The sequence below is a fragment of the Chelonoidis abingdonii genome, chromosome 6 (genome assembly GCF_003597395.2).
Source record: "Chelonoidis abingdonii isolate Lonesome George chromosome 6, CheloAbing_2.0, whole genome shotgun sequence".
In the NCBI taxonomy this organism is placed as follows: Eukaryota; Metazoa; Chordata; order Testudines; family Testudinidae; genus Chelonoidis; species Chelonoidis abingdonii.
In genome coordinates, this window is record NC_133774.1 from 70475063 (window position 1) to 70501119 (window position 26057).

The following is a 26057-nucleotide window of genomic DNA, read 5'->3' on the forward strand; positions in this document are numbered from 1 at the left end:
AAAGGAGGACGTCTGACTGTAGAAAACTATCATATATATTTTTAATTGAGTTAGTTCTCTGGCGTGAGGCTTTCATACTGTTCCTTACCATTTTGCTAGCCTTTTTTTAAAAAAGAATTTGCTCCCAGCCCATTAGCTTCTCTTGCTTGTTGCTGCTGTGAAGTTGCTATGAAAAATTGCTGTTTCTTGAATCTGTTCTCTTCTCCCAAATTTCACCAGTGTGAAAGACTTTGTTTAAACATTTTTATGGGCGAGCTCAATAGTCTTATGGTGATGAGATCCATATTTACTATCTCATTCCCTGGGCTGACATTGCCAGGAAGCGCTGTAGAAGTAGCAGGCTTGGCTCATAGAGAACTTTGTCTCTCTGCACACTTTTTTTTTGGCGCACTAATGTAGTGATGATGCTGACTTGAAAGGGGTTTCCAGCTAGCACTTTCTTGCCCAGAGAAGATCACCATGACATTGGGCTTGTCTAAATTAGGATTACAGGTGTACTTTATGTAATGCACTCTGGTTCACCTCGACCAGCTAACACAGGGGTCCCCAACGCAGTGCCCATGGGCGCCATGGCACCTGTGGGGGCATCTAAATGCGCCCATGTCCTGGCCGGCGGTCGAGCATCCGCTGAAATGCTGCTGAATTTCAGCGGCATTTCGGCGGCGACGCCTCTCGATGACGCCGCTTGCCACTGACAAGCGGCGTCATCAAGAGGTGTCACCGCTGAAATATCGCCAAATTTCGGCAGATGCTCGACCATCGCCATGGTCCTTCGTCTGGCGCCAGATGAAAAGTTTGGGGACCACTGAGCTAACATGTTCAAATACAATTAGAGTTTTAAAAAGCATGAAAATGTTTTAGCCCACAAGTTTTAAAAATATACCTTTTATCTTAGTTTAGACAAATTAACAGAGGCTTGAGATAGTAGAGGATGTAATAATTCTACAGTTCTGTTTCATGAAAGGAATATAGTATATAATGAATATTATACAAGTACAGACTTGAATATGTTAAATATTGTTTTATATCTTGGTATTTTTAATGCAAGATCATTTTTCAAAGTTGTGTTTATAAGTAGGGATTTAGAATAGAAGTACCTTGTAACTATAACAGCGTTGCTATCATCCGTCTGAATTTTATATCTTTCTCTTTAGCTGCATTAGGTTGATTTTATAAGCAGTGTGTCTACACAACCAACCCATTCCATCAACCTAAAGGGCTCTTAAATTTGACTGCTGTACTCCTCCCTGGCGAGGAGAGTAGTGCTAAAATTGACCTTGCTGGGTCAAATTTGGGGTAGTGCAGATGCAATTAGATGATATTGGCCTCCGGGAGCTATCCCAGAGTGCTCCAATGTGACCACTCGGGACAGCACTTTCATCTCCGATGCACTAGCCAGGTACACCAGAAAAGCCTTGGGAAATTTTGAATTTAATTTCTTGTTTAGTCAGCGTGGCAAGCTCAGCAGCACAGGTGACCATGCAGTCCCATAATTGCAAACGAGCTCCAGCAGGGACTGAATGGGAGAAACTAGGTCTGATTGCTGTATGAGAAGAAGAATCTGTGCAGGCCAAACTTCTGTCAAAAAGAAGAAATGCTGACATATATGCCAAAATCGCACAGGACATGATGGACAGAGGCTACAACGGGAACACACAGCAGTGCTGTGTGAAAGTTAAGGAGCTCAGGCAAGCCAACCAAAAGACAAAAGGAGGCAAATGGTCACTCCTGGTCAAAGCCCCATACACGCTGCTTCTGTGATCAGCTACATGACATTCTAGGGGGGCACCCAACCACTACCCCACCACTGTCTGTAGACACCTGTACGGGAGGAGTCTCATGCAACAAGGAGAAAGATTTTGTGGATAAGGAAGAGGAGGAGGAGAATGCACAGCAGCTGGCAAGCGGAGAATCTGTTCTCCCTGGCAGCCAGGACCTTTTCATCACCCTGGAGCGAATAGCCTCACAAGGCGGGTTCCCAGACTCTGAAGCCGGAGAAGGCACCTCTAATGAGTGCACATTTGAAACTACACTACAGGGTTTTAAACCAATTTGATTTACCCTGAAGACCTGGGATGCATTCGCGGCCAGTGCAGAAGTCTGTTAACGTGTTTGGGGATGGAGCAGGAATCCTCCAGGGACATCTCCATGAAGCTCTCCTGGAGGTACTCTGAAACCCTTTGCAGAAGGTTTCTGGGGAGGGCTGCCTTATTTCGTCCTCCACGGTAGGACACTTTACCACTCCAAGCAAGTAGTCTGGAATCATTGTAGCACAAAGCATGGCAGCGAATGGTCCTGGGATTTGATTGCATTCAAGCAACATTCAGTCTATTTCTTTCTATGTCAGCTTCAGGAGAGTGATATCATTCATGGTCACCTGGTTGAAAAAGGGGAATTTTTGTAATGGAACAGTAAAAGGACCCCGTTCATGCTGGGCTGTTCATGCTTGGCTGAAAGGTATCATCCCTGACGAATAGTCACACGGTGGTGGGAGGGACGAAGGGATCATCGCAGAGAAGCCATGCGATGGGGTGCAGGGAATGATGTGCTGCACATCCACCCAAAAACCGCAGACCCTCCTTTTAAATGGCAAACCCAACCGGCATTGCTTGCTATGGGAAAGGAGAGTGCTGCAGTTTGAACCCATTCCCACATGTTATGAAAGCAGAAGTCGTCAACGCCGTGTACCCTTTGGCTTACCATGGCTGCCCGGAAACCCAATTCTGTTGCCCAGCCGTGTGTGATGTCACCATATCGGCAGGCGCTCAATATAACAGGCAAAATGCGACCTTGTACCTAAAGCACATGTGCTGTCTGCTGTGAATTGCTTAATTTACTGTGAAAGAGTCTCCCTTTTGTTCTCAGAAATGTATCTTCTGAAATTCTGCCCTCCCTTTTTATCCCCCCGCAGATGCAAATATTTCTATGCTCCCTCTATCATCTCCATCCCAGAGGTTATCGCAGATTAGAAGGCGAAAAAAATGCACTCGCAATGACATGTTTTTCAAGCTCATGCAGTCCTCCCGCACTGATAGGGCACAGATGAATGCATGGAGGCATACAGTGACAGAGGCCAAGAAAGCATACAGTGAGCACGATGAGAAGAGGCAGGAGGCGATGCTGAGGTTAATGGAGGAGCAAACGGACATGCTCAGGCGTCTGGTGGAGCTGCAGGAAAGGCAGCAAGAGCACAGACTGCCACTGCATCCGCTGTATAACCGCCTGCCCTCCTACTCAAGTTCCATATCCTCCTCACTGAGACACCCAAGAACGTAGGGGGTGGAAGGGAGGGTCTGGACACCCAGTCTCTTCACTCTAGATTATGGCTGAAGCAATAGAAGGCTGTCATTCAAACTTTTGATTTGTAGTGTGGCTACAATAAGAAATGTAGCCTTGTCCTTCCCTTCTTCCCTCCTCCCGCATCCCACCTGGCTATAACAATAGTTGATTATACTGTAATCAGTACAGTTCCCAAGTCATGCCCCATCAAAGATCATATCATATAACAAAAACTCTGCATCTCAAAGTAGGGAATTACCAATTCCCCATTTTCTTATCTGGAGATGTGGAGTTAATATCAAAGAGAAGGAAGAAAGTAATGTTTTCAACGCGTCACTCAGATTTTAGAAGTTAATGAAGTTCCACTGACTAAAAAAAGGATTTGATGAAAAATTTATTTTGTTTATTCAGAAAATGCTTTACTGTTTTCAGAAAAGTTACAGTAGCATATCTTGTTAAATTCTGTATGTTAGATATGGTCAAATATAAAAATGTATTATGAACTGAATGATGTTAGAGTAAGAGCAAGAAAATAAAACAATTTTCCTTTGAAGTTAGTGTGTGATTTTATAAGAGCATCTTTAAAACATAGATCCTAATGAAAATTCTTTGACATGAAGTATCTGTTTCTTCTGAATAATGATTAGCTTTATTTTTCTGAAGACTTAAAAGTCATGTGTTTACTCAGCACAATGAATATATATATTTGAATTTCAGGGGAACTTTGGTGAAGTATATAAGGGAACATTAAAGGATAAAACTCCTGTTGCTGTAAAAACTTGTAAAGAAGACCTTCCTCAGGAACTGAAAATAAAATTTTTATCAGAGGCCAGGTAATTTCTCTACATCTAATTAAATATGTGCTTATCTTGGATTTTTTTTAATTGAAATTTTAACTTTGAACATTAAATATTTCAGATATCTGTAGTGACCATTTGAGCAATCATAAATAAGCCCTGTAACTTAACATTGCCGCCCAATTAAGAGCTTTTTTTCAAAGGCCTGACCTTATCATAGACTCAGGCAAGACTTTAGAGTAGAAGTGGTAGTCATAAAGACATGTAGATATTGACCTCATTAACTAATCTTGGGAAGAAACAGGCCCTCTGGAAGAACTGGGTTGTGCCATTCAGGCAAAGGATATTCCTTGATAGTGGGGGAAAATGAGGTTGGAATAGTACCGTATATACTCGATCATAAACTGATTCATTTATAAGCCGACCCTCTCAAAATGGATAAGTAAAAATAGAAAATTTTTATGACCCATTCATAAGCCGATCTCATAATTCAGAGGTCAGCAAACTTTGGCTCCCAGGCTATCAGGATAAGCCGCTGGTGGGCCGAGATAGTTTGTGTACCTTGCATCCATAGGCATGGAGGTAAACCTAAGTAAACAAAGTGTCCCGGCTCGACAACTGCTTATTCTGATGGGCTGGGACAGCAACTGGTGGGGAAATCTTTTCTGGGGGGAGAAGCTGGAAGTCAGGGGAGTAATCCCTGTGACCACCTTTCACATAACCCCACCCCTAGCCTGGGACCCCCACACTCTTCCCCATCCCATCCCTTCCCACCTTATCTGGGGAGGGCCAGGGGAGGATGTCTCTGGCCTGACTGGAGCTGCTGCAGCAGGCTGGGCAGCGTGGTCGCAGCCTGCTCTGGCAGGCCAGACGGGCTGGCATGGCTGCAGCATGTTCCAGCGGGCTGGGCTGGGCATCACGGCTCCAGTGTGCTCCGGCAGGTCGGGTGGCATGGCCGCAGCCTACTCTGGGGGCAGGACTGAGCGGCACGGCTGCAGCCTGCCAGCCCTGGAGCTGCAGCTGCTTTGGAGGCTGGGGAGAGAGCAGCGTGGCCAGAAGTGGAGAGACTCTGGCCCCGCCTCTTCCCTTCTGTCTCTGCTGGCTGTGCTGCCTCTCCTAGCTCTGTCTGTTGGGGACAGGGGCTGTCCCCCACGTCTCCCTCTCTATACCCGTTCATAAGCCAACCCCCTTCTCTGGTGCTTCCCTTTTTTACTAACAAAATTCGGCTTATGAACGAGTATATACAGTAATTTATATTACGAAACATTGGTGAAAAGAGTGCTAAGCCCAAGTATATGGGCTGATACATGAGAATACAAGTACATGGCTTTTAAATTCTCAGGGTAAGGGAGTGTACCACAATAATTTAAAATGTTTTAAGTTATCTTGGTGTCCTCACTTTAGATTTTAACATAGTTTCATTGTTAGATAAATAACTAAGTTTTACGAAGATAGAAACGTAGAAAACATTAGCTATATACAAATGACTTTTATTGGATATCTCAACTATATAATTCCTTGAAAATGGCTTTGATTTCATGCTAATAGCCTGGCTGGCTACCAAGGAATTTCTTCACTTGCTAAGCAGCCTCCAACTCAAGAAATGATTTTATATTGAAATGAAAATGAAATACATTATTCCTTACTGAGATGGCACTCAAGCATACTAACACTTTCCATTTTCTTTTACAAGAGGTGGTTCAAGTTAATCAGTAGTAGTTATCAAACTTTCAAAAGCTATGATGTCTCTCTAGAATTCTCACCAGCCCTCCTTTTCATTTATAAATCATGGCATATTCTTCTGTCTGTAAATATTCTCATCATAGCCTTACTTAAGCAGATGCAAGTTTTATTGTTTTAGCTTCCTATTTTGGAATAGGTATCCTTAATTTGTTGTTATCAGTTTAAATTATTTTTACTGTATTTAATGCTCAGGAAAATGAGTTGGAGGCTGCGCTGTGGGTAGGCAAAGTGCAGACAGATGCTTTGCAAGGTTTTTGACTGAACTCTTTCAGCACTCCCCAGTTCTGATCTTTTAGTTAAATTCTGGGCCTCGTGAGGTATGACTGCCTTGTTTTGCAAATTATATAGTTCTTTTATGATGTGGACAAATGGTGGGATCACTATGAGAATACTTAAGTAGATCTTGACTTGTAAACTAGTTAATATATTCACTATTTTTTAATTTTCTCATCAGAGTGGTATGATTGTAATTCCACAGAGTGGTACCATTGATGCATTGAAAGCAACTTATTTTTGGATAATATAACAAGGGAAATTTTGCTTTAAAATAATGTTAGAGGTTTAAGATACTTTCCCCTGATATTTATTTTAATCAGCTTGCATAATGAAATATGCTAACATAATCAAACTTTTTTTGCACCCTATGCAGAATACTCAAGCAATATGACCATCCCAATATTGTCAAGCTAATAGGAGTTTGCACTCAAAGGCAGCCTATTTATATAGTTATGGAACTTATTCCAGGTAAATTTCATTTTTTGCGTTTTTATAACATGCAGCCCTGAGTTTATTATGTCTTAATTGCCTCTATTAGCATTATCATGATCTATCCCAACAGATCTACACTTATAAACTTTTCAGATATCTTGATTTATGCTAGCCATGATGCTGTGCAGGTCTGCTGTGAGTTTGTCTATAACCAACCCAAATATCACGAGCTGTTAGAAAGTACCATTACACATTTGTTTAGTGTAGGAATAGTCTTAGTTTTCCTCACTCCAGTGTAGAACAAAATACCCGTTTTTTTCATGAGCTGCCTATGTTATTGATGTCTTTGCTATTGATGAGTTAACTGAGTTTAAATTTAGATGTTCAACTTCTGTAACATCTTTGGTTGCAGATAAGTAATGATCTATAATATGCCCTATCCACTGAAGTTTTTTCTGTGTTTTATGTATATCTCTTCCATTAAAAAGTATGAAAATAAGTTATTTAGGAAAATTTTATTGTTTCTTTTTCTGATAGCCTTGTACCACTTTGGGACTGTTGTGTTTGTATTTTGCCAGCCGGTGGAGACAGTTTCCAACTGTTAGGATAATAGCAGCTGCTAGGCACTTTATTCCCACTTTGAATCTGTCTGTAGCAAGAAAAGCTGTGTTCTTGGTAACCTCTGATGTTCCTTACTATGCAGCACAGTTAATACAGATGATGAGTTTTAAAAAAAAGGTCTTCACAATCATATTCTGGGATGTAGCAAGAACCATTCCATTCACAAAGAAATAGGCTACATTTTCACTGAAGGTTGGGTGTAGTTTATTGTTTACAATACTTAGTATTAACAGAAGTACAGATGCAACAGTGAAATCTTAGTCCCATTATGATTTACTGTCTTTCTCAATGAGATTATGCTGTATATGTGACTGACTTTTATACCTTATAAAAATGGGAGACTAATAGTATTGTCTTGAGCCAGGCTTATTCTGGGCATGCTTTGTGAAGGCTTCCACAAACATCTCTGTCAATGTTCTTGTATCCTGGCATTAGACACTTTTGCCATTTTGGTGCAGGAGTCACCGGGCCCAGGACAAGATGAAAAAACAGGCCACTGGTAGAGCGGTCTGTGGAGAATCAAAGAATGGAGTTTTAAATCTTTTACCCATCCCTGTGACCATTTCTACCTTGACACCCACCTAAAAGTTTATTTTTTCCCCCCTCCTGGCTTCAGATATGCAAGAAACTTCCTAACTGTGATTCTGGTGTGCTTTGTTGTGCTCTGGATATTCTGTCTAGTTTCCATGCTTGCATGCCTCAGTAGCCTTTGTAGTATTTACAGTCCTTCATGCTTAGTGAGAGTTAAAAATGGCAGGCACACCAGGAGCAGGACCAACCCAACTAGAGAAGTTAGGAATTCTGGTGCTGGTGAATGGGGCAGACAGGGGAAGGTCTGGGTACTAACCTCATATTAGAGGAGTGATGGATGTGTGCAGAATATTACTACTGTTTTCACCTCCCTGGTGGCAAATTTGGATGAGACTACCTAAAATAAGTTTCACTTGTGATCAGACCTAGAACTTGAACTTGATCTTCATAGGTGAAATACTAATGCTTTCATTCACTGCACCACCTGCCCCAGCTTTCTCAGTGTGTGTTTGTTTATCTCACTTTATATTTTCTCTCTGCAAATAAAATAACAAATGGAGATACTAGGATGGTCAGGTGTCCGGTTATCGACCGGAAAGTCTGGTAAAAAAGGGGACCTGACAGTGTCCGGTTACTGCGGGTTGGGGAGGCAGGGAGGTGCCTGGTCATTACCTGTGCCAGCCCCTACTCAGCTGGAGCCACCTCCTACTGCATTGTGCAGCAGCAGCTCCCATCTCCAAAGGCAAGTCCCTTCCGCTCAGAGGGGAGGGAGAGGAGGGAAAAAGCAGAGAATGACAGGAGATGGTGGAGGGGGAGGGAAGACCAGCAAATAGGGGACAGGGCCTTGGGGAGAGGGGAGAGGCAGGAGCAGGGCCTCGGGAGGGGTGGGTCAGGGGTAGGACCTGGGGGAAGAGGCAGGCAGGAGCAGTTCCGGCACTCCTGCCGGAGTATCCATTTTTTATATATTACAAAGTTGGCAACCCTAGGGAGTATGCTTGAGGGTGTTTAAACTATATAATTCTGCAACTCAATTTAAAAAAAAAGTTCAAAACAGAACATTTAATTGTATAAAATTGTATCACACTGTGAAATGCAGAACTGTAGAAGACTGTGGTTTATAAGGCTAAATTGTAGTCTCTCCAGGGAATGTAGTAGAAACAGTTAGCTACATACTGTGTTGGGATTTCACCCATTATGATTGCTCATATTTTTTGCACATAGTTTTCCCTTTGCTATAGAATGTTCTGATTCCTTATTTGTCAAGTATATTTTTGTTCCCTTGTATACCTCCTACGTGTGGGATATGTGCTGTTTATTCTCTTTTGAGATTGCCATGATTTGGGTTTCAGTGCTTAATTTGTGGCTCTTTCTAGTTGACATTGCAGAGTCAGATCATTTTCATGAGTGTTTCGTATTTTGGAAGCTGGAAAAGGAAATTTATCTCAGGATAAAATAGCTCATGCTAGGAATCAAAAGAAGGGTGACAGATTCACAGTTAAACAAGAATACAATCACTGCTGACCACGGGAAACAACTCAGATGTTGCTATACACATAGCCAAAGAATATAACATGTTTGAAACACAAACATCTTTCTTAAGTGAACACCTTTCTTACAGAGCATAAGAAATGACACTCCTCCCACAGAAACAAACACCGTGATAAGACAATTCAAAAAACCCTACGTAGCAATGATATATCCCACAGAATAAATAAATAAAAGAACATACTGCAGAAATACAGCCACAAGAGAAAGAGAGTGAAGGTCTCAAAAAGAGTCATGCATGGTAATGAAAGTAAACCGTCGCCTAATTGCAACATATTTTCTTCTGCCAGTGCAACCAGCCATCTCAACCTAGCAGTCTTCAACCCACAACATAAACCTATAATAGCTTATTAAAGTGACTTTATTAATTTATTCCTGGCTGTTACATTACATAAAAGTGAAGGTCTCTGAACTAAAAGCCAAATGTAGGGATTTTTTCCACAAAATATATAATTTCTGTTTGCTTAGGGACCCAGGACCGAAAAACAAACAATTATGTAATTGCACTGTCTCGTGTGCTCTCTCTCTCTCAGACCCCTCTCTGTTAGCTACGTTAGACAAATCCCCTGCTCTGGGGCTTGAAAGTCTCACAGGTGTAGGTTTCTCTCCCCTTTCTCCCAGTGGTAGAATAGATGACTTTTGGAAGGGGAATACACTGGGCTCTCTGTCAGCTCTTCAGTAGCACTGGAATAGAGTGGGGAGCTCAAGATCAGTAAATGGTCCTCTGATCTCCCTGTAATCTCTTCCCCCTACTCCTTCCGTCTTTATGTTCTACAGGGTTTTTCATTTTTGTATCCTACTTTTCCAATTGCTGAAATGTACTATGGCCACTAGTGCTCCTTTTCAGTTGCCTCATTATTCATTTATTATTTGTATTTCTAATTCTGTTCCTCTCATTGCAAGGATAGGCGGGAAATGTTCCTTCCCATACTCACCAAACTGCCCTGGCTTATTGGGACTAGAGGGGGTGGCACAGATGTACCTGTCAAGTCTTCCTCTGCCCCCTCCCTTGGGGAGGGCAGATGGTGTGTTCCTCCCCAAAACTGCCACGTTTTACCATTATTATTTCCAGGGAGAGGAGGCATGATGCTTCCCTGGTTTCTGAGGATTAGTGCTCTTTAAAATAACTGCTGCTCCTTCTGCTCCCCCTTTTCTCCTGAGAAGTTGATGGGGGATTTCTACCTGAAAACGACAGAGAAAGGAGAGGGACAACTAGTGGGGGGGGGGGGGAATAAGAGGTGGTTAAATATTGAAAATAAGACTAAATTGGGCTATTTGTTCATCCTGTACTACATTTTTTATGATCAAAGCATTTGTGAGCAGAACTGAGCTTAAGTAGTTCTGTTCTCCGGAATGAAAACAGTGAGAGTGAGAGAGAGAGAAATAAAAAAGATATGTATACGGAAGATCCTTACACCATGAAAAGCAGATTTGACATGAGGAATCAAAACATCCAGAGGCTATAAAGTCCTACAAAGACCAGAAAATAATGTTAACAGGAAAAACATTTGAAAATAACACTATATGTAAAATATCCTCTGCCCATCTGCATTTTTTATACTTTTATCTTTGGAGTTGTTTGAAAGCTTGGCAATTGCAAGAGAAACATCTTTTAACTTTTTTATGTTATGTTTACAAATTGATTTAGATAGCTGTGGGATAACTCATTGCAAGATCCTCGTCTATTTACATTAGCATCTGTCTTTTGTATTTACCTAGACGATTAAAGCATTATTTTCTAGTATCCAGACTGTAATTTAATTTACAAATGGGATCATTTTAGTCAAACATGTCAAGGTTTTAAAAATACCTACACCCTTTCATTATATTTTAAAAAGCAACAATACACCTCTGTGTTTGCAAACACAGCTTTCTATCTTAATATAAAAAGGCTAATATTATAATCACTTTCTAAGAAGTGTTGTGTTCTGTTTCTTTCCAGTCAAACCACTGGCCTCTTCCATAATTAAGCAGTAGCTGTAATTATGTCTGTGGATAAAAAAAGAGGGGATTTTGCCAACTGGTTCATATTTCATATACTAGCCATGCCACAGATACCATGTATAAATGTCTCAATAAAATAACATTGGTATTATTATTAAAAAGGAATCTCTGGGGTATCTTGTAGAAAGCATACTTTTCTGGCTGTGTGTAACATAATTAGTAATTTATTTGTATTTTATTACAAAATAATTTAGATTTACTATTATTACCCATTAATAAATCAGTATTACTTCTAAATCAAGATCAACTCTATAGCCTTCAGATTTATTGAAGAGGCTATCTAGTTATATTTGTAAAAGAGATCTGAATGTGTAGTCCATTCAAAAATTTAAAATGAGAATAAAAAAATATCTAGGAAGTTTTTTAAAAACTCAGCAATTTGTCCACTTGAAATACATTGCTAATATAACCATTCAAGTCCTTTTTCTATAATCTATTGACCATATGTATTTTTTGTTGGAGATAAGTGACTAGAATTTTATGGAAAATGGAAATACTCTTATTTAAGATATTTGTTCTTGCTAATTCACTTCTGTGAAAGAGAGATTTAGTGAAGGAGAAGGTTTAAAATGTTTTGTGGCTGCATCATGCCTAATTTGCTAAAAGCCTTGAAAATATTGTTAAAAAGATTTAATTTTATCCTGTCTTGCTCAGATACTATGAACTCATTGAAATCATAAATGTGCGGTAGAACAGGATAAATGGTACAAGAAAATAATTTGATAGAGAAATGTCCCACAAATTCTTGCAGAGACTCAGCTTTATGGACCTAAATCAACATTTCCTGACTCTTGTGTAATAATAATTATGGCAGAGAAAGTTTTTTGCATGTGATTTGTTTAAGAAGATAAGATGCAGAATTGAGAATAAAAATACAAAACAATTTGGAAAAGGATTGTATATCAGGATTTCTCAAACTCTCTTGCATTTTGAACCTCTGGTTAAAATTAAGATATTCTCATGGACCATTTTCTTTTCCTACCTGATAGTCCCAACTCCCCATTTCTCCTTTAACACTATAGGTTTTGGTTACTTAAAAATATATAAAGAATATAAGAATAGCTATCTTGGGTCAGACGAATGGTCCATCTAGCCCAGTATCCTATATTCCGATAGTGGCCAGTGCCAGGGTGCTTCAGAAGAAATGAACAGAACAGGGCAGTTATCAAGTGATTCCATCCCCCTGTCGTCCACACTCAGCTTCTGGCTGTCAGAGGCTAGTGACACCTGGAGCATGGGGTTGCATCCCTGACCATCTTGGCTAATAACCACTGATGGACCTATCCTCAATGAACTCATCTAGTTCTTTTTTGAACCCAGCTATTGTTTTGACCTTCACAACATCCCCTGGCAATGAGTTCCACCAGTTGACTGTTCATTGTGTGAAGAAGTACTTGGTTTTGTTTGTTTTAAACCTGCTGCCTCATAATTTCATTGGGCGATCCCTGATTCCTGTTATGTGAAGGAGTGAATAACATTTCTTAATAACTTCCTCAACACTATTCGTGTTTTTGTAGACATCTATCATATTCCCCCCCTTACTTGTCTCTTTTCCAAGCTGAAAAGTCTCAGTCTTTTTAATCTGTCCTCATATGGAAGCTGTTTCATACCCTTAATCTTTTTTGTTGCCCTTCTCAGTACCTCTTCCAGTTCTAATATATCTTTATTGAGGTGTGGCAACCAGAACTGCACACAGGATTCAAAGTGTGCACATACCATGGATTTATTTAGTAGCATTATGATATTTTCTGTCTTCTTATCTAACCCTTTCCTAATAGTTCCTGCATTTGGTTAGTTTTTAACTGCTGCTGCACATTGATCAGATGTTTTCAGAGAACTATCCACAATGAGTCCAAGATCTTTCTTGAGTGGTAACAGCTAATTTAGATCCCATCATTTTGTATGTATAGTTGAGATTATATTTTCCAATGTGCATTACTTTACATTTGTCAGCATTGAATTTTATCTGCCATTTTGTTGCTCAGTCATGCAGTTGCTTGGGGTCACTTTGTAACACTTCACAGACTGCTTTGGACTAAACGATTTTGTGTAATTTTGTATCATCTTCAAATTTTGCCACCTCTCTGTTTACCCCATTTTCCAGATCATTTATGAATATGTTGAACAGCAGTGATCCCATTACAGATCCCTGGGGGACACCAATATTTACCTTTCTCTATTGTGAGAACTGACCGTTTATTTCTACCCTTTGTTTCCTGTCTTTTAACCAGTTACTGGTGCATGCGATGATCTACCCATAACCGCTTACTTTGCTTAAGAGCCTTTGGTGAGGGACCTTGTGAAAGGCTTTCTGAAAGTCCAGGTACTCTCTAACCACCAGATCAGCCTGGAACACATTTGGTCACTCCCTCAAAGAATTCTAATAGATTGTTTAGGCTTACCCAGGCTGTAATTGCCAGGATTGCCTGGAGCCTTTTTAAAAAACTGTTGTCACATTAGCTATCCTTCAGTCATCTGGCACAGAAGCTGATTTAAGTGATAGGTTGCATCTCACTGTTAGTAGTTTTGCAGTAGCATATTTGAGTTCCTTCAGAACTCTTGGGTTAATACCATCTGGTCCTGGTGACTTATTACTGTTTAATTTATCAGTTTGTTCCAAAATCTCTTCTATTGGCACTTCAGTCTGGGACAGTTCTTCACATTTGGCATCTGAAGTGAATGGCTCAACAATCTCCCTCACTTCCTCTGCAGTGAAGAAGATACAAGAATGCATCTGATGCAAATAACTCATTTGGCTTCTCTGTAATGCCCTTATCTTCCTTGAGTGCTCCTTTAGCACCTCGCTCGTGCAGTGACTCCACTGACTGACTGTTTGCAAGGCTTCCTGCTTCTGATGTACTTAAAAAAAAAAAAATTTACTAGTTGGTCTTCACATTTTTTCTTGACCGGTCTAATTATACTTTTACATTTGACTTACCAGAGTTTATGCTCCTTTGTATTTTCCTCTACTTTTAAAGAATGTTTAAAGAAAAAAATAGAGTACATTTGCCATAATCTTATAGGTACCATAGGTGTTTTATGTCCCTCTCATCCCCCTCTCCATTGTATATATGTGCTATTATTCTCTCTTTCTGGTACACAACTTCACATAGATTTCCCTTCTCCTATATATTTGCCCCTGTTCCTATGTCCCAGCTTCAGACACCACCTACACTCCCCACACTGTCCTTTCCCCACCTTGGCCTAGAGAGAGAGAGTGTAGACCGGGCCTCAGATTTCCCCGCACTTAGCTCTAAGGCTATTGAGCAAACAACAGGAAATCTAAAGAAAAGGAAACAACTTGAGTTCCTGTTCCCTTTCCCAAGTTCTCTCTCCAACTGGCCACTAACTAGCTAAAGCACTGAGCTAGCGCTGCTGTGCTAAAGAGGACCCCAGTCCCACTAAGCAAGCTTAGTTGCATGGTAGGATATTCCCACCTTTGTGGAGAACTGTAATTGCATGAGGAAGTGTAAAGCTCCATGACTGCACTGCAAATTCAAAACCCTGTATAGCAAGAGAGGGATAGAAGGAAAAACAAACAAAAAATTAAAAAAGGAGAAAAGAAGGGAAGATTAGGAAGGGAAAGGAAAGGAACAATAATATGACATTAGTTTGAATATAAAATCTGGTACTTTGTATGTTGTTTCTTCTCTCTCGCTCTTGTTGTTGCATTACAAAAGAATGGAAATGAAAGCTTTGTAAACTTTTAATTAGAAATCCTTTGGGGTGAAATGTATTTTCAAGCATACATTTTTTCTATAAGTATATAGATCTAGACTGTAGTGACTAGCTTTAACCTGACCATGCAGAGGACTCAGGACAAATTGTGACACTTAGCCCTGTCCACACAACAAAATTACATTAGTATAACAATGTGGCTCAAAGGTGTGGAAAATACATACCCCTGAGCAATGTAGTTATACTGACTGAACTCCCGATGTAGACAGCGCTATGTCAACAGGAGAACTTCTCCCATTGACATAGCTACCACTTCTCAGGGAGGTGGAGTACCTAAGCCAACAGGAGAAGCTCTCCTCTTGGCACAGGTAGCGTCCTCACTAAGCATAATAATGATGCCGCTGCAGCATTGTGAGTGTAGACAAGACCTGAGTCCCATTGCCTTCTGATGCTTTTTCTGGGACAATGCTGCTGTAATGTGACTGCTTACTCAGTGATAAGTGCAAAAAGCAGAGTCTAGCCTTTCTTTTCTGTTGTTGTTAAATGTACTAGTTTCTTGTAATTCTTTTTGTGGATTTCATGAATTTCAAACTAATTTATTGACCTGGTTGTTTTTGGTGTTAATGTGTAGATTCTTAACCACCATATTCATGCCAATGAACTTTTTCATTACTGTATTATATCAAAGCTTATATTTCTGGTTTCATCCATCAAAATGTTTTTGAACGAGATGGTATAATGGGATAGCTTAATTTTGGCAATGAATTTGTCTTTTACTACTACCAGTAAATATGCCCAATGGCTTGTGATGGGATGTTAGATGGGGTGGGATCTGAGTTACTACAGATAATTCTTTCCTGAGTGCTGGCTGGTGAGTCTTGCCCACATGCTCAGGGTTTAGCTGATTGGCATATTTGGGATCGGGAAGGAATTTTTCTCTCCTGGAGAGGATGTCCTGAAAAGACAGTCAGTTCCTGTGAGCACGTGGGTTCAACTCGCAGGAAGATCTCTCCAGTTGGACCACCCCTTGAGTCTCTTTTTATTTAAACCATGATTTGAGGACTTCAGGGCTTCAGACAGAAGTTTGTATACAGGAGTGGGGTGTGAATTCTGTGTCCATCGGCTTGGTGCCATTGGCTCGGGAGATAGGCTGGTGATCGATTACCTGTGGCCTGCATTGTGCAGGAGGTCAGACTAGATGATCATAATGGTCCCTTCTGACCTTAAAGTCTATGATTCTATGATTTGGGAGCAATGGATATTTTAAGGCGATACTTCATAATGCAGCAGGCTGTTACATGTGATTTCTCTAATGTTTCATTTGGTGCCTAATATCCGAAAACAAATGAGGATGGAATAGTTTAAGATTACCACTTAACAAGACAATGAAAGCATATTAATCATTTGAAAGTAAAGTTGCTTCCATTAATTTGTACATTACAAAAGTTTATTACCTGTTTGCATATTGCACAGACACTGTACTGGCATTTTTCTTATCTGTTTTTAATAGACCCTTACATTCCAATAGTGCTTATTCTTCTCTAGAGGATGAAGTAAAAGGCTTAACTAACAAAGCATTAATCCTGAAAAGCGTTATTAGACTTAAAGCAGAATTTATTACAACCATTACAGAATCATTCCTGTATCTTCCATAGTTTAGAAAGAGATGAAATAAGAATTTGCTCCTCTCATGAATGAATGAATGCTTTATATGAATCCTAAACAAAGCAATCTTCATCTTTGTATGGCTGATGTAAATGTAGAGCAACAACTGTCATGTAACTGGTAGATGATTAAGCCACATAATTGCGTCAGGAGTAGCCGAGTGTATTGCTGTGATGCCTCCTTCATATTTGTGAAACGGGCATTGAGTTGTTATATGTTTTATGGTCTGTTCTGGGTGACCAGAACAGTCGCACACAGGAGAGTCTTTAATTCTCCATTTGTGCAGCAAGTATCCATATCTGCCATGGTCCGCGCAGATGTGGTTTAGGGTTGCCCATAAGCTTCATGGGAGATCGAAGCCAGAGATCTTCTGCGTCAGGTCTTTCACGAGGTTTCACTTCTTGTGAACTCCATTTGGCTTTCCAAGCTTCATCAGGGTTGAAGTTGCATTGTTGAAGGCTGAATGTGTGGGCTGTGAGCCACTACAGGGTTTGCATTCCTAGGCCATTGGTGTATTTTTCAGGTTTGTTTAACCAGCCTAGTGGTGCACCATTTTCAAGTAATGCACATAATAATGTAGCTTATGGCTAACAGAATAGGACAAAAGATTTGGGGCGCTAAACATTGTTCATTTTAAAACAGAGATGACTTTTTTGTATCACTGTACAATGAGAAGTTTCTAGTCATAGAGAACTATTTGTGTGTGTCTTTTCCATAGCTAAAAGTGTTCCTGGTCTTGCTTTCATGTTAATTGGTGTAGGGTACAGCCAATAACCCTCTGCCAGAGAATCCTTGATTTTGCCAAGGACTCTTGTCATAGGCACTCGGATACTATGGTAATGGGGGCTATAAAAGTAATCTAGAAAGGTAGATGATGGAAATGGACACATTAAAACAGGTAGTGGATAGAGTTGACAAAGACCACCCTTCAGTTTTTACTATAAAGGTGTTTTTCCTTTGGAAACTAGCATTTTTACCTTAACAGTGAAAGTTGGTGAAAGTTCCCTTGGCCTTTGTTTCAGAGCAGGTACTTCAAGTTTCATCTTAGATGTAGGGGAAAAGCTAACATACAGTGAATGATGATCTTCCCGCTTCTGAAAAACAAAGAGATACAAATTAAGGCCAAAACTTTCAAAATGAGACTTCTAAATATATATTTAGGCCCCTAAATGTTTCCTAATTTCCAAAGGTGCTGCGTAATTGCTTCTGTGGAATGTATGAATACTCAGCATCTATGGAAATCAGGATGCTTTTATTTAGGTACTTAAGTATAGATTTAGGACCTTATTTTAGACACCTAGGGTTGAAAAGGTCTTGTGTAAGTGACCAACCATATCCTGTACTGCCGTGTCCTATTATCATCAGGATGAAAATAGGACCAAAAAGTTTTAAGAATCTCAATAAAGAGTTATGTTAAAATCAGAGAAACAGAACAGAAGTGTGTAGAAGAAGATATAGTGAGTCCATGGATAAAATATTTGCAGTAATGTAGACCTAGCACTGCTTTTGCATGTCACAGTAAAGTCTCAATCTTCTGTGCCCAAAGCCATGCCCTACAGTTATTCAGTATCAAAGAAAGATGTGAACTTTTCTTACTTTGTGTTTCCTTAAACTGTGTTTAACTGTTTTTAATCTTCAATTATTTTGTTTAAATTCCTGAGGTATGTTGGGACTAAAGCATGATCATATGCTGAACTAAAGCAAAAGTTAGTCAAACTTCATGAAAGCAGCATTAACCTGGGAATAGAGATATACTTGTGTATATTTTCAGCACAGTGAACATCTGGTTCTTGCTGGGAGAACATCTACCTTCCCTCTCCTCCCCCCATGGAAATTATTTTTGGGAATACTTCCAGAGGGTTCCATACAGAGATTTTCTTTCTTGAGGTTTTCTTAGGGAATAGATGATTGTGCCCACTCTTTCCTTTGAAATGAATGATACACTTACTCTGAGAATCCTTTGGCTCTTCCCATATTTCTTAACCATTTTTATATATTTGCTAGATATCACCATTTATGTACTCTTTTTCTTATAAATCATTCAAAAATTTTGGAAGTTTGCTGTATAAAAACTGTAAATACATTTACTTGTGATTACTTGGTAAAGAGATAACACTGATGGTATGAAAATCATATAATGGAAGAAATGATGTTCCTTCCCAAAGGAAACAAATACACACCTTAAAAAAAATTGTGCCTTCTACAAAGTGTGAAATAAGAGAGTCTTCTCAACCCTACCAAACAGAATAAAGAAACAGAGCATTTAACAGCCTCTCAGTTTGTAATAAAAAAATAAGTTATTTATTGTTTCATGGTATAAGTACCCATGAAGAAAAACTACTTTAAATTTAATGAGCTAACATAACTGGAAGACCATATGAAGTATTTTAAATACATTTTTAACAAGGGGAGAAGGCAGCACTATTGTCAGCTGTATGATGATTTGTCCTCTAGTGCAGCACACTTTGGTTGGAATTCTAGGAAAATTGCAGTCGCTTATATTCTTCTGATAAAAACTTCTAAAATAACATAGCTTATTTAAATATGTTTTGTCAGTTGTTTTGTAGAAGTGCTGAAATCTCTGTTCTTACTGCTCATTGAGAGGGAGAATCCTAGGCTTATAGGACTGGAAGGGACTTCAAGAGGTCATCTAGTCCAGTCCCTTGCATTCATGGCACGACTAAGTATTATCTAGAGCATCCCTGACAGGTGTTTGTGTAACCTGTTCTTAAAAATCTCCAATGATGGAGATTCCACAACCTCCTTAGGCAATTTATTCCAGTGCTTAACCACCCTGACCATTAGGAAGTTTTTCCTAATGTCCAACCTAAAACCTCCCTTCTTACATTTTAAGCCCATTCCTTCTTGTCCTATCCTCAGAGGTTAAAAAGAACAGTTTTTCTCCCTTCTCCTTGTAACAACCTTTTATGTACTTGAAAACTATCATCATCTCTGTCTTCTCTTCTCCAGTTTTTTCAATTTTCCCTCCTCAGTCATATTTTCTAGACCTTTAATCATTTTTGTCGCTCTTCTCTGGACTCTCCAATTCACATCTTTCCTGAAATGCGATGCTCACACTACTCCAGTTGAGGCCTAATCAGTGCGGAGTAGAGTGGAGGAATTACTTTTCATGTCTTGCTTACAACACTCCTGCTCATACAACCCAGAATGATGTTCACTTTTTTTGCAACAGTGTTACACTGTTGACTCATATTTAGCTTGTGGTCCACTATGACCCCCAGATCCATTTCTGCAGTATTCCTTCCTGGGCAGTCATTTCCCATTTTGTATGTGTGCAACTGATTGTTCCTTCCTAAGTGGAGTATTTTGCATTTGTCCTTATTGAATTTCATTCATCATGTTTACTTTAGACCATTTCTCCAGTTTGTCCAGATCATTTTGAATTTTAATCCTATCCTCCAAAGCACTTGTAACCCCCCCCCCAAGCTTGGTAACGTCTGCAAACTTTATAAGTGTACTCTGTATGCCATTATCTAAATCATTGATGAATATATTGAACAGAACTGATAAATACTCTCCGGGAGTGGTTTTCCAATCAGTTATGCACCCACCTTATAGTAGCTCCATCTAGGTTGCATTTCCCTAGTTTGTTTATGAGAAGGTCATGCGATACAGTATCAAAAGCTTTACTAAAGTCAAGATAAACTACGTCAAACGCTTTCCCCTATCCACAAGGCTTGTTACCCCGTCAAAGAAAGCTATCAGATTGTTTTGACACAATTTGTTCTTGACCAATCCATGAGGTAATATCTTTTATTGGACCAACTTTTGTTGGTAGAAGGAACAAGCTTTTGAGCTTCACTGAATTCTTCCTTTGTCCTCGGGAAAGTAACAAGAGTGTGTGAGCTAAATATATGGTGGGGCAGATAATTAAGCATCAGAGTCCTCATTCTCAAAGGAAATCTGTACAATAACTTCAAAAGATGAGCCTGGGAACTTTAATTCATAACTCTGCTGGACACTAAAAACCATGTACTTAATACAGACACTGTTTTTTGGGATCATTAAAACAATTTTCAACACACCTGCCTGCCTGCTAACCCCTATTGCCCAGTTCATTTTAAGTGGTTTCTTACAGCATGTCTGAAGCCCTTCTGTTAACAATCTGTCCCACCTTGTATTTAGTTCAGACACTTGGGTTACTTTCTCCAGACCTGAGGAAGAGCTCTCTCAAGATTGAAAGCTTGTCCCTTCCACCAACAGAAGTTGGTCCAATAAAACATAACTTCACCTACCTTGTGTCTCTTATATCTTGGGACCAACATAGGTACTACACTACCAACAGCAAGGGAAAAGATCAGATTTTACTCATCACTGTTTTTGTTTTTTTTATAATTTTTTTATTTTTATTTATTTATTTATTTAAAAGACCTCGGCTATGGATATAAAGAGACTATAAGGGTTTATTTAAAAAATTAGGAATCTAAGGCACATCATCAGAATTTTTAAAGGCTGTGTTCTGGGGGTAGTGTAAAAACTCAAGACTTGTGTTTCTTTAAACAGTAGCTATTGGCATCTACATTTCTAGCTCCACCTCTCTGGTGATATGCCTCCTTTTAAAAATCCTAACGATCAGTCAGTCTGGAATAGCTATAAAGAAAATCAGAAACTGAGTAGAACATAGTTTTTCAGTTAGTGTAGATTTCTCAAATTTCCACACTGTTCACAACTTCAAGACCAGAAGCCTCCCAATCTGTCAGAACTTGTCAGCATTATCAATCTCTGGTATTCACACAAGATGGCCTTAGATTATTTTCTCAGACAAGTAAGTAACCCTGTACAGTATACTCCTGATTATCTGAATAGTATGGGGGACATGGATTTTATTTGGATTATCAGGAGTTCAGATAATTGAGAAGGCAGAAGCCATTTAGCAGCAGGGTGGGCTCCACTCAGCTGGGACTGCAGCCACACTAGGACTGCAGCGTTCCCCCTTGCGCCTGCAGTGGGCTGTGATGCTGGCTCTGTGACAGTGGAAGAAATCTTCTGCAGCTCTGCTGCCATGGCTCCACATGTTTCGGTGACAGCTGGGCTACAGAGGGATTGCTGCACAGCCAGGAGCCATTCAGCAGCAGTAAATTCCTGTGAGATTTCCTGATAGATATCCCAGGTCAAAGAGAAATCCTCAGTTGTGTTGAGAAGAAGCCTGAGAGGACCTAAGTGGATGATTGCGAGAGGAGGCAATATAGTTAGACATGTGCTTTGGAGTGATGCCATGAAAAATGTAGGCAAACATATGGCATTTTGAATTAGGACTTCAGTGGGACTGAGCCCATGCTGAATGCTGTTTTGAGTTTAAGGAAAAGATGTTTAGGACTCCAGCAGACTCAGGCTCATGGGACTCAGGCTGCAGGGTTGTAAAATTGTGATGTTGGCCCTTGGGCTCAAACTGGATCTGGGGATCTGGAAACCTCCCCTTTCCCCGTTCAGGGGCTGAATGTGTATGCCACAGTATTACAGTCCTATTTTACAGCCCGATAGCCTGAATCCTGCAAGCCCAAATCAGCTGACGCAGGCCAGCTGCAAATGTTCAGTTGCAGTGAAGGCAGACACGTATTGTTCACAATATGTTTAACAAAAAGGCATCTGAAAAATACTTGTAATATTGCTTTCTGTATCCTTACTACGCCAGTATCTCAGAAGTAGGTATAAATAGAAATGTCTGTGTGATAGGTCATATTGATTCAGTGACAGCTGAATTTTCAAATACGTGCTTTGCTCACCTTTCCAAAGAACACAGCTGCATTGCTTGCTGAATATATAATTGAAAATAGAAGAAAAGATTGCAGGGGATAGGTACAATTATTTTATAGCTTGTCTTGTATTCGGTTTCACCAGATATGGAAAGATGTGCTGATTGTCTTCACTTGCCAGCCTGGAAGGAACATTGCTTTAGATCGGCACATTTACACTTACACTTAGATTCACACTAGCACATTGCTTTAGATTCTCTCTTTCAGATGCTGCAGCATTCAGATCTGCCACAGATCACAAGCTTCTGCATTCATTGGTCTTGGTTCACTGCCATACACTGGGCTGGTGACAATGTTGCATCAAACATAGGACTATTCTTAAGCATGGATGCGGGTTAGAGTGGTTAGGTGAGTGGTACATATTGTGTAATACTACATGTCACTAGTACTGTGTCATAGAAGTGCCATATGTTCTGTGAAAAGAGTGGATTTCATAGACCTGATGCAAGCGTGGGGCATGGGTAGGTCTCAGTGTATAATACAATTATACTGCTATATAAATAGCCATGTAATTTAATTTTTTGCTAAGAAGCCATATAAGTCCACAGCAGTGTTTATTTTATTCCCGTTTTCCACCTTTACTTGTCCATTCACTGTTCTGTTTTCTTTGCATTTCTTTTCTGTCGTGGGTTTCCTGTGCGTCATCCTAAGCTATTGCCTTTAGAAGTACAGAGGGGGAGGCAGTGGTAGGGAGTTCCTTTTGAGATTCAGAACAGCAAACGACAGGAACAGGAACGAGTGCAACCTGCTCAGTCTGGCCTTCCTTCACAAATAGTTGGTAAAAATGGCTAAGGTAGCTGCCATTTGAAGTGCCTGAGCAGCGCAGGAGTGGAGCTCATGTAGCAGAGGAAGGAGACCGCCATCTGGGGTTCCTAGACTCATTAGGAGTGAAGTCCTGCAACTTGAGCCTTATTTTCCTAGGCTGTAAACATTTTGGGCTGGAACTGTTTGTTCATATATTTTGGTAGACCATCTAGCACAATCAGGTCCCATCCTACTGTTTTCTGTTTTGTGTATTAATTGAAGTGCTGTACAGAGAAACCGCAGTATAGTGTAAACATAAGAATTGGAGAAATAACATGTAAAAAGAAAAATTAAATTACTTTTAAAAAGATTCACTAGTATAAACTGTTCTTTAGAAGAGAATGCCCCTAAGTAGACGCTCTGTTGGGAAAGGCCCAGAGTCTAGCTAGATGCTGCACAAGTAACCAATAATAATAAATCAAATTTAGCGTTGGTAGCTGCTGCCCAGAATAACTAGTGGGACTACAGTTAGCAGTTTTTCATAGGAGAATCATGCTGTCTAAGTGACAGACTGGGACATGGGGATCAGCAAGGGTTACAAGGAAGTATTATGTTGTGGGATAAGGGAGGTTGGTGCAGAAGTGGGAAGAAAGTGGGGCAGGTTCCCTTTCCCACCTCCTTCTTTCAGAATGAAGAACTGGGACATTTTACAGTACAAAGCAGGGAGGGAAACAGCAATATTCCTCTGACACCTCTTGACTTTTCTAGTCCCATCCTTTGCCCCTCTAGTCCACACTATCCTCTTATGGTCTACTCCATACACACACCTTCAGTTCATCCAAACTCTCATGACTAGTTGACTTCATTTCCTCCTGCCCTCAACTCTGCAAAAACAATCTGTCGTCCCACCCAACCCTCACCTGCTCAAGAACACGCAACACATGAATGCGTTCTGACATACATACCTAACTCCCCAGACTGAGAAACCTTTTCTTACAGCCGAACTTTTCCACAGCTCAAAACCACCAGCTAAGCTCTGAACGTCTTTTCACCCAGCACCCCATTGAACAAGATAAATCCACGCACACACACAACCTTCCAGGCTCAGAACTCTTCCCTTTCCTACCTGCAATCCACTGCCACAAGATGCAAGAGACACTCTTCACTCTCACCTGTGACACACCCCAGCCCTATGTAGAAACCCCTTTTATAATTTTTTAAACATGGATAAATAGAACAAAATATGCAACTACAGTAGATACCCCATGCAAATTATATTAATGTGTTTTGTTTTACTGTTGCATTTCTACTTGTTGCATACCGCAAAGCAGGAGCAGAAGTAGCAAGGAGCATGTGCATCTGATCTGAAATCTCTTTACAGAAGCCTTTTCCATGCCTTCTCATGCTGTTGCTTGTAGCCCATGTAGTGCATGTGATCCAGGGGATGGAGTCAGCAGGGAGCATATGCAGACAGACCTATTCATAGATTCATAGACTCTAGGACTGGAAGGGACCTCGAGAGGTCATCGAGTCCAGTCCCCTGCCCTCATGGCAGGACCAAATACTGTCTAGACCATCCCTGATAGACATTTATCTAACCTACTACTCTAAGAATCTGCCAGAGATGAAGTCCACAACCCTCCAAAGGCAATTTACTACATGTCAGCCACTCCGCAGACAGTTAGGAAACTTTTCCTAATGTCCAGACCTAAAATCTCCCTTGCTGCAGTTTAAGCCCACTGCTTCTTGTTCTAATCATAAAGGCAAGGAGAACAATTTCTCTCTTCTCTCTCTCTGATGAACCCTTTTAGATAACCTGAAATGCTATCTTTGACATTCTCCCTCTCAGACTTCTCTTTCCCAAACTAAAATAAACCCATATTCTTGTCAGCCTTGCCTTCAATAGATCACGTTCTCTCAGACCTTTTTAAAAGTCCATTTTTTCTTGTGCCTCTTACTTCTGGACCCTCTCCAATTTTCTCTCACATCTTTCGAAAAGTTGGTGCCCAGTAACTGGACACAAGTACTCCAGTGAGGCCTAACCAGCGCAGAGTAAGAGCGGAAAGATATGACTATTCTACGTGTCTTTTTACATAATCACACTCTAGTTAATGCTCCCAGAACACTTTGCTTTTGCAAACAGTTATCACACTGTGATCTCATATTTAGTCTTGTTGGTCCACTATGACCCCAAGAATCCCTGTTCCTGCCAATACTCCTGTTCCAGACAGTCGCTCCCACTTTCTGTTATGTTTGAATGAGCTGAGTTGTCCTTTCCTAGGTGGAGCACCTTGCCCTGCATTTGTCTTAGTGAACTTCATCTCGGTTACCTTCAGACCATTCCAATTTCCCAGATCATTTTGGAATATGACCCGTTGTCCTCCACAAGATATGCAAGATTGCATCCATCCCCCCTCCAGTTGGTATCGTCCCCGAAACTTTAAATAAGCGACTTTCCTATCTCCAGCCAACACTTAAGTCGGCATGACTGAAGATATTAGAACAGAGCCGGTCCTAAAACACCCCTGCGGACTCCCCTTGTCTATACCCGTGGACATTAATAAACCAACGGGTACAGCCAGTAATGCACCCACTAATAAGTACTCCATCTAAAGTTGTAATTTGGCAACTAGTTATCGAAAGCGAATCGGAAGACCGGTATCCATTCATTCCTCAAATCTAGTTCCCTCCCTCGTCTCCCTACCACAGCGTTTCCCCCCCTTCAAGAAAGTGATACAGATTGTTGACACGATTTGTTCTTAATATAAATCCATGCGGCTATTCCTATGGAAACCGTACACTCCAAGTTTTGCAGAATAATTTCTTTAATTACTGCTCCATTACTCCTGGCACAGAAAGTTACACTAAACTGGTCTGTATTTTCCTCGGATTTTTAATTTCCCTTTAATAGAATGGGCACATGCCCTTTTCCAAGTCTCTGGAAATCTCTTCCATCCCCATACTTTCT

At 40.4% G+C, this 26057-nt stretch overlaps 1 protein-coding gene across 9 annotated transcripts in view; it reads left to right on the forward strand.

The window, feature by feature from the left end:
* FER (FER tyrosine kinase) overlaps nucleotides 1-26057 on the forward strand; it is a 438602-nt gene that overhangs the window by 261879 nt on the left and 150666 nt on the right. For all 9 annotated transcript variants that reach the window (XR_012656117.1, XM_075067143.1, XM_032762616.2 and 6 more), the window contains 2 exons: nucleotides 3997-4112; nucleotides 6469-6563. Coding sequence is in view for 8 of the 9 variants with exons in the window: in XM_075067143.1 (XP_074923244.1) it covers nucleotides 3997-4112; nucleotides 6469-6563 (211 nt within the window). In the remaining variant the exon portion in view is untranslated. Of the gene's footprint in view, nucleotides 1-3996; nucleotides 4113-6468; nucleotides 6564-26057 lie in introns of those variants that run through there.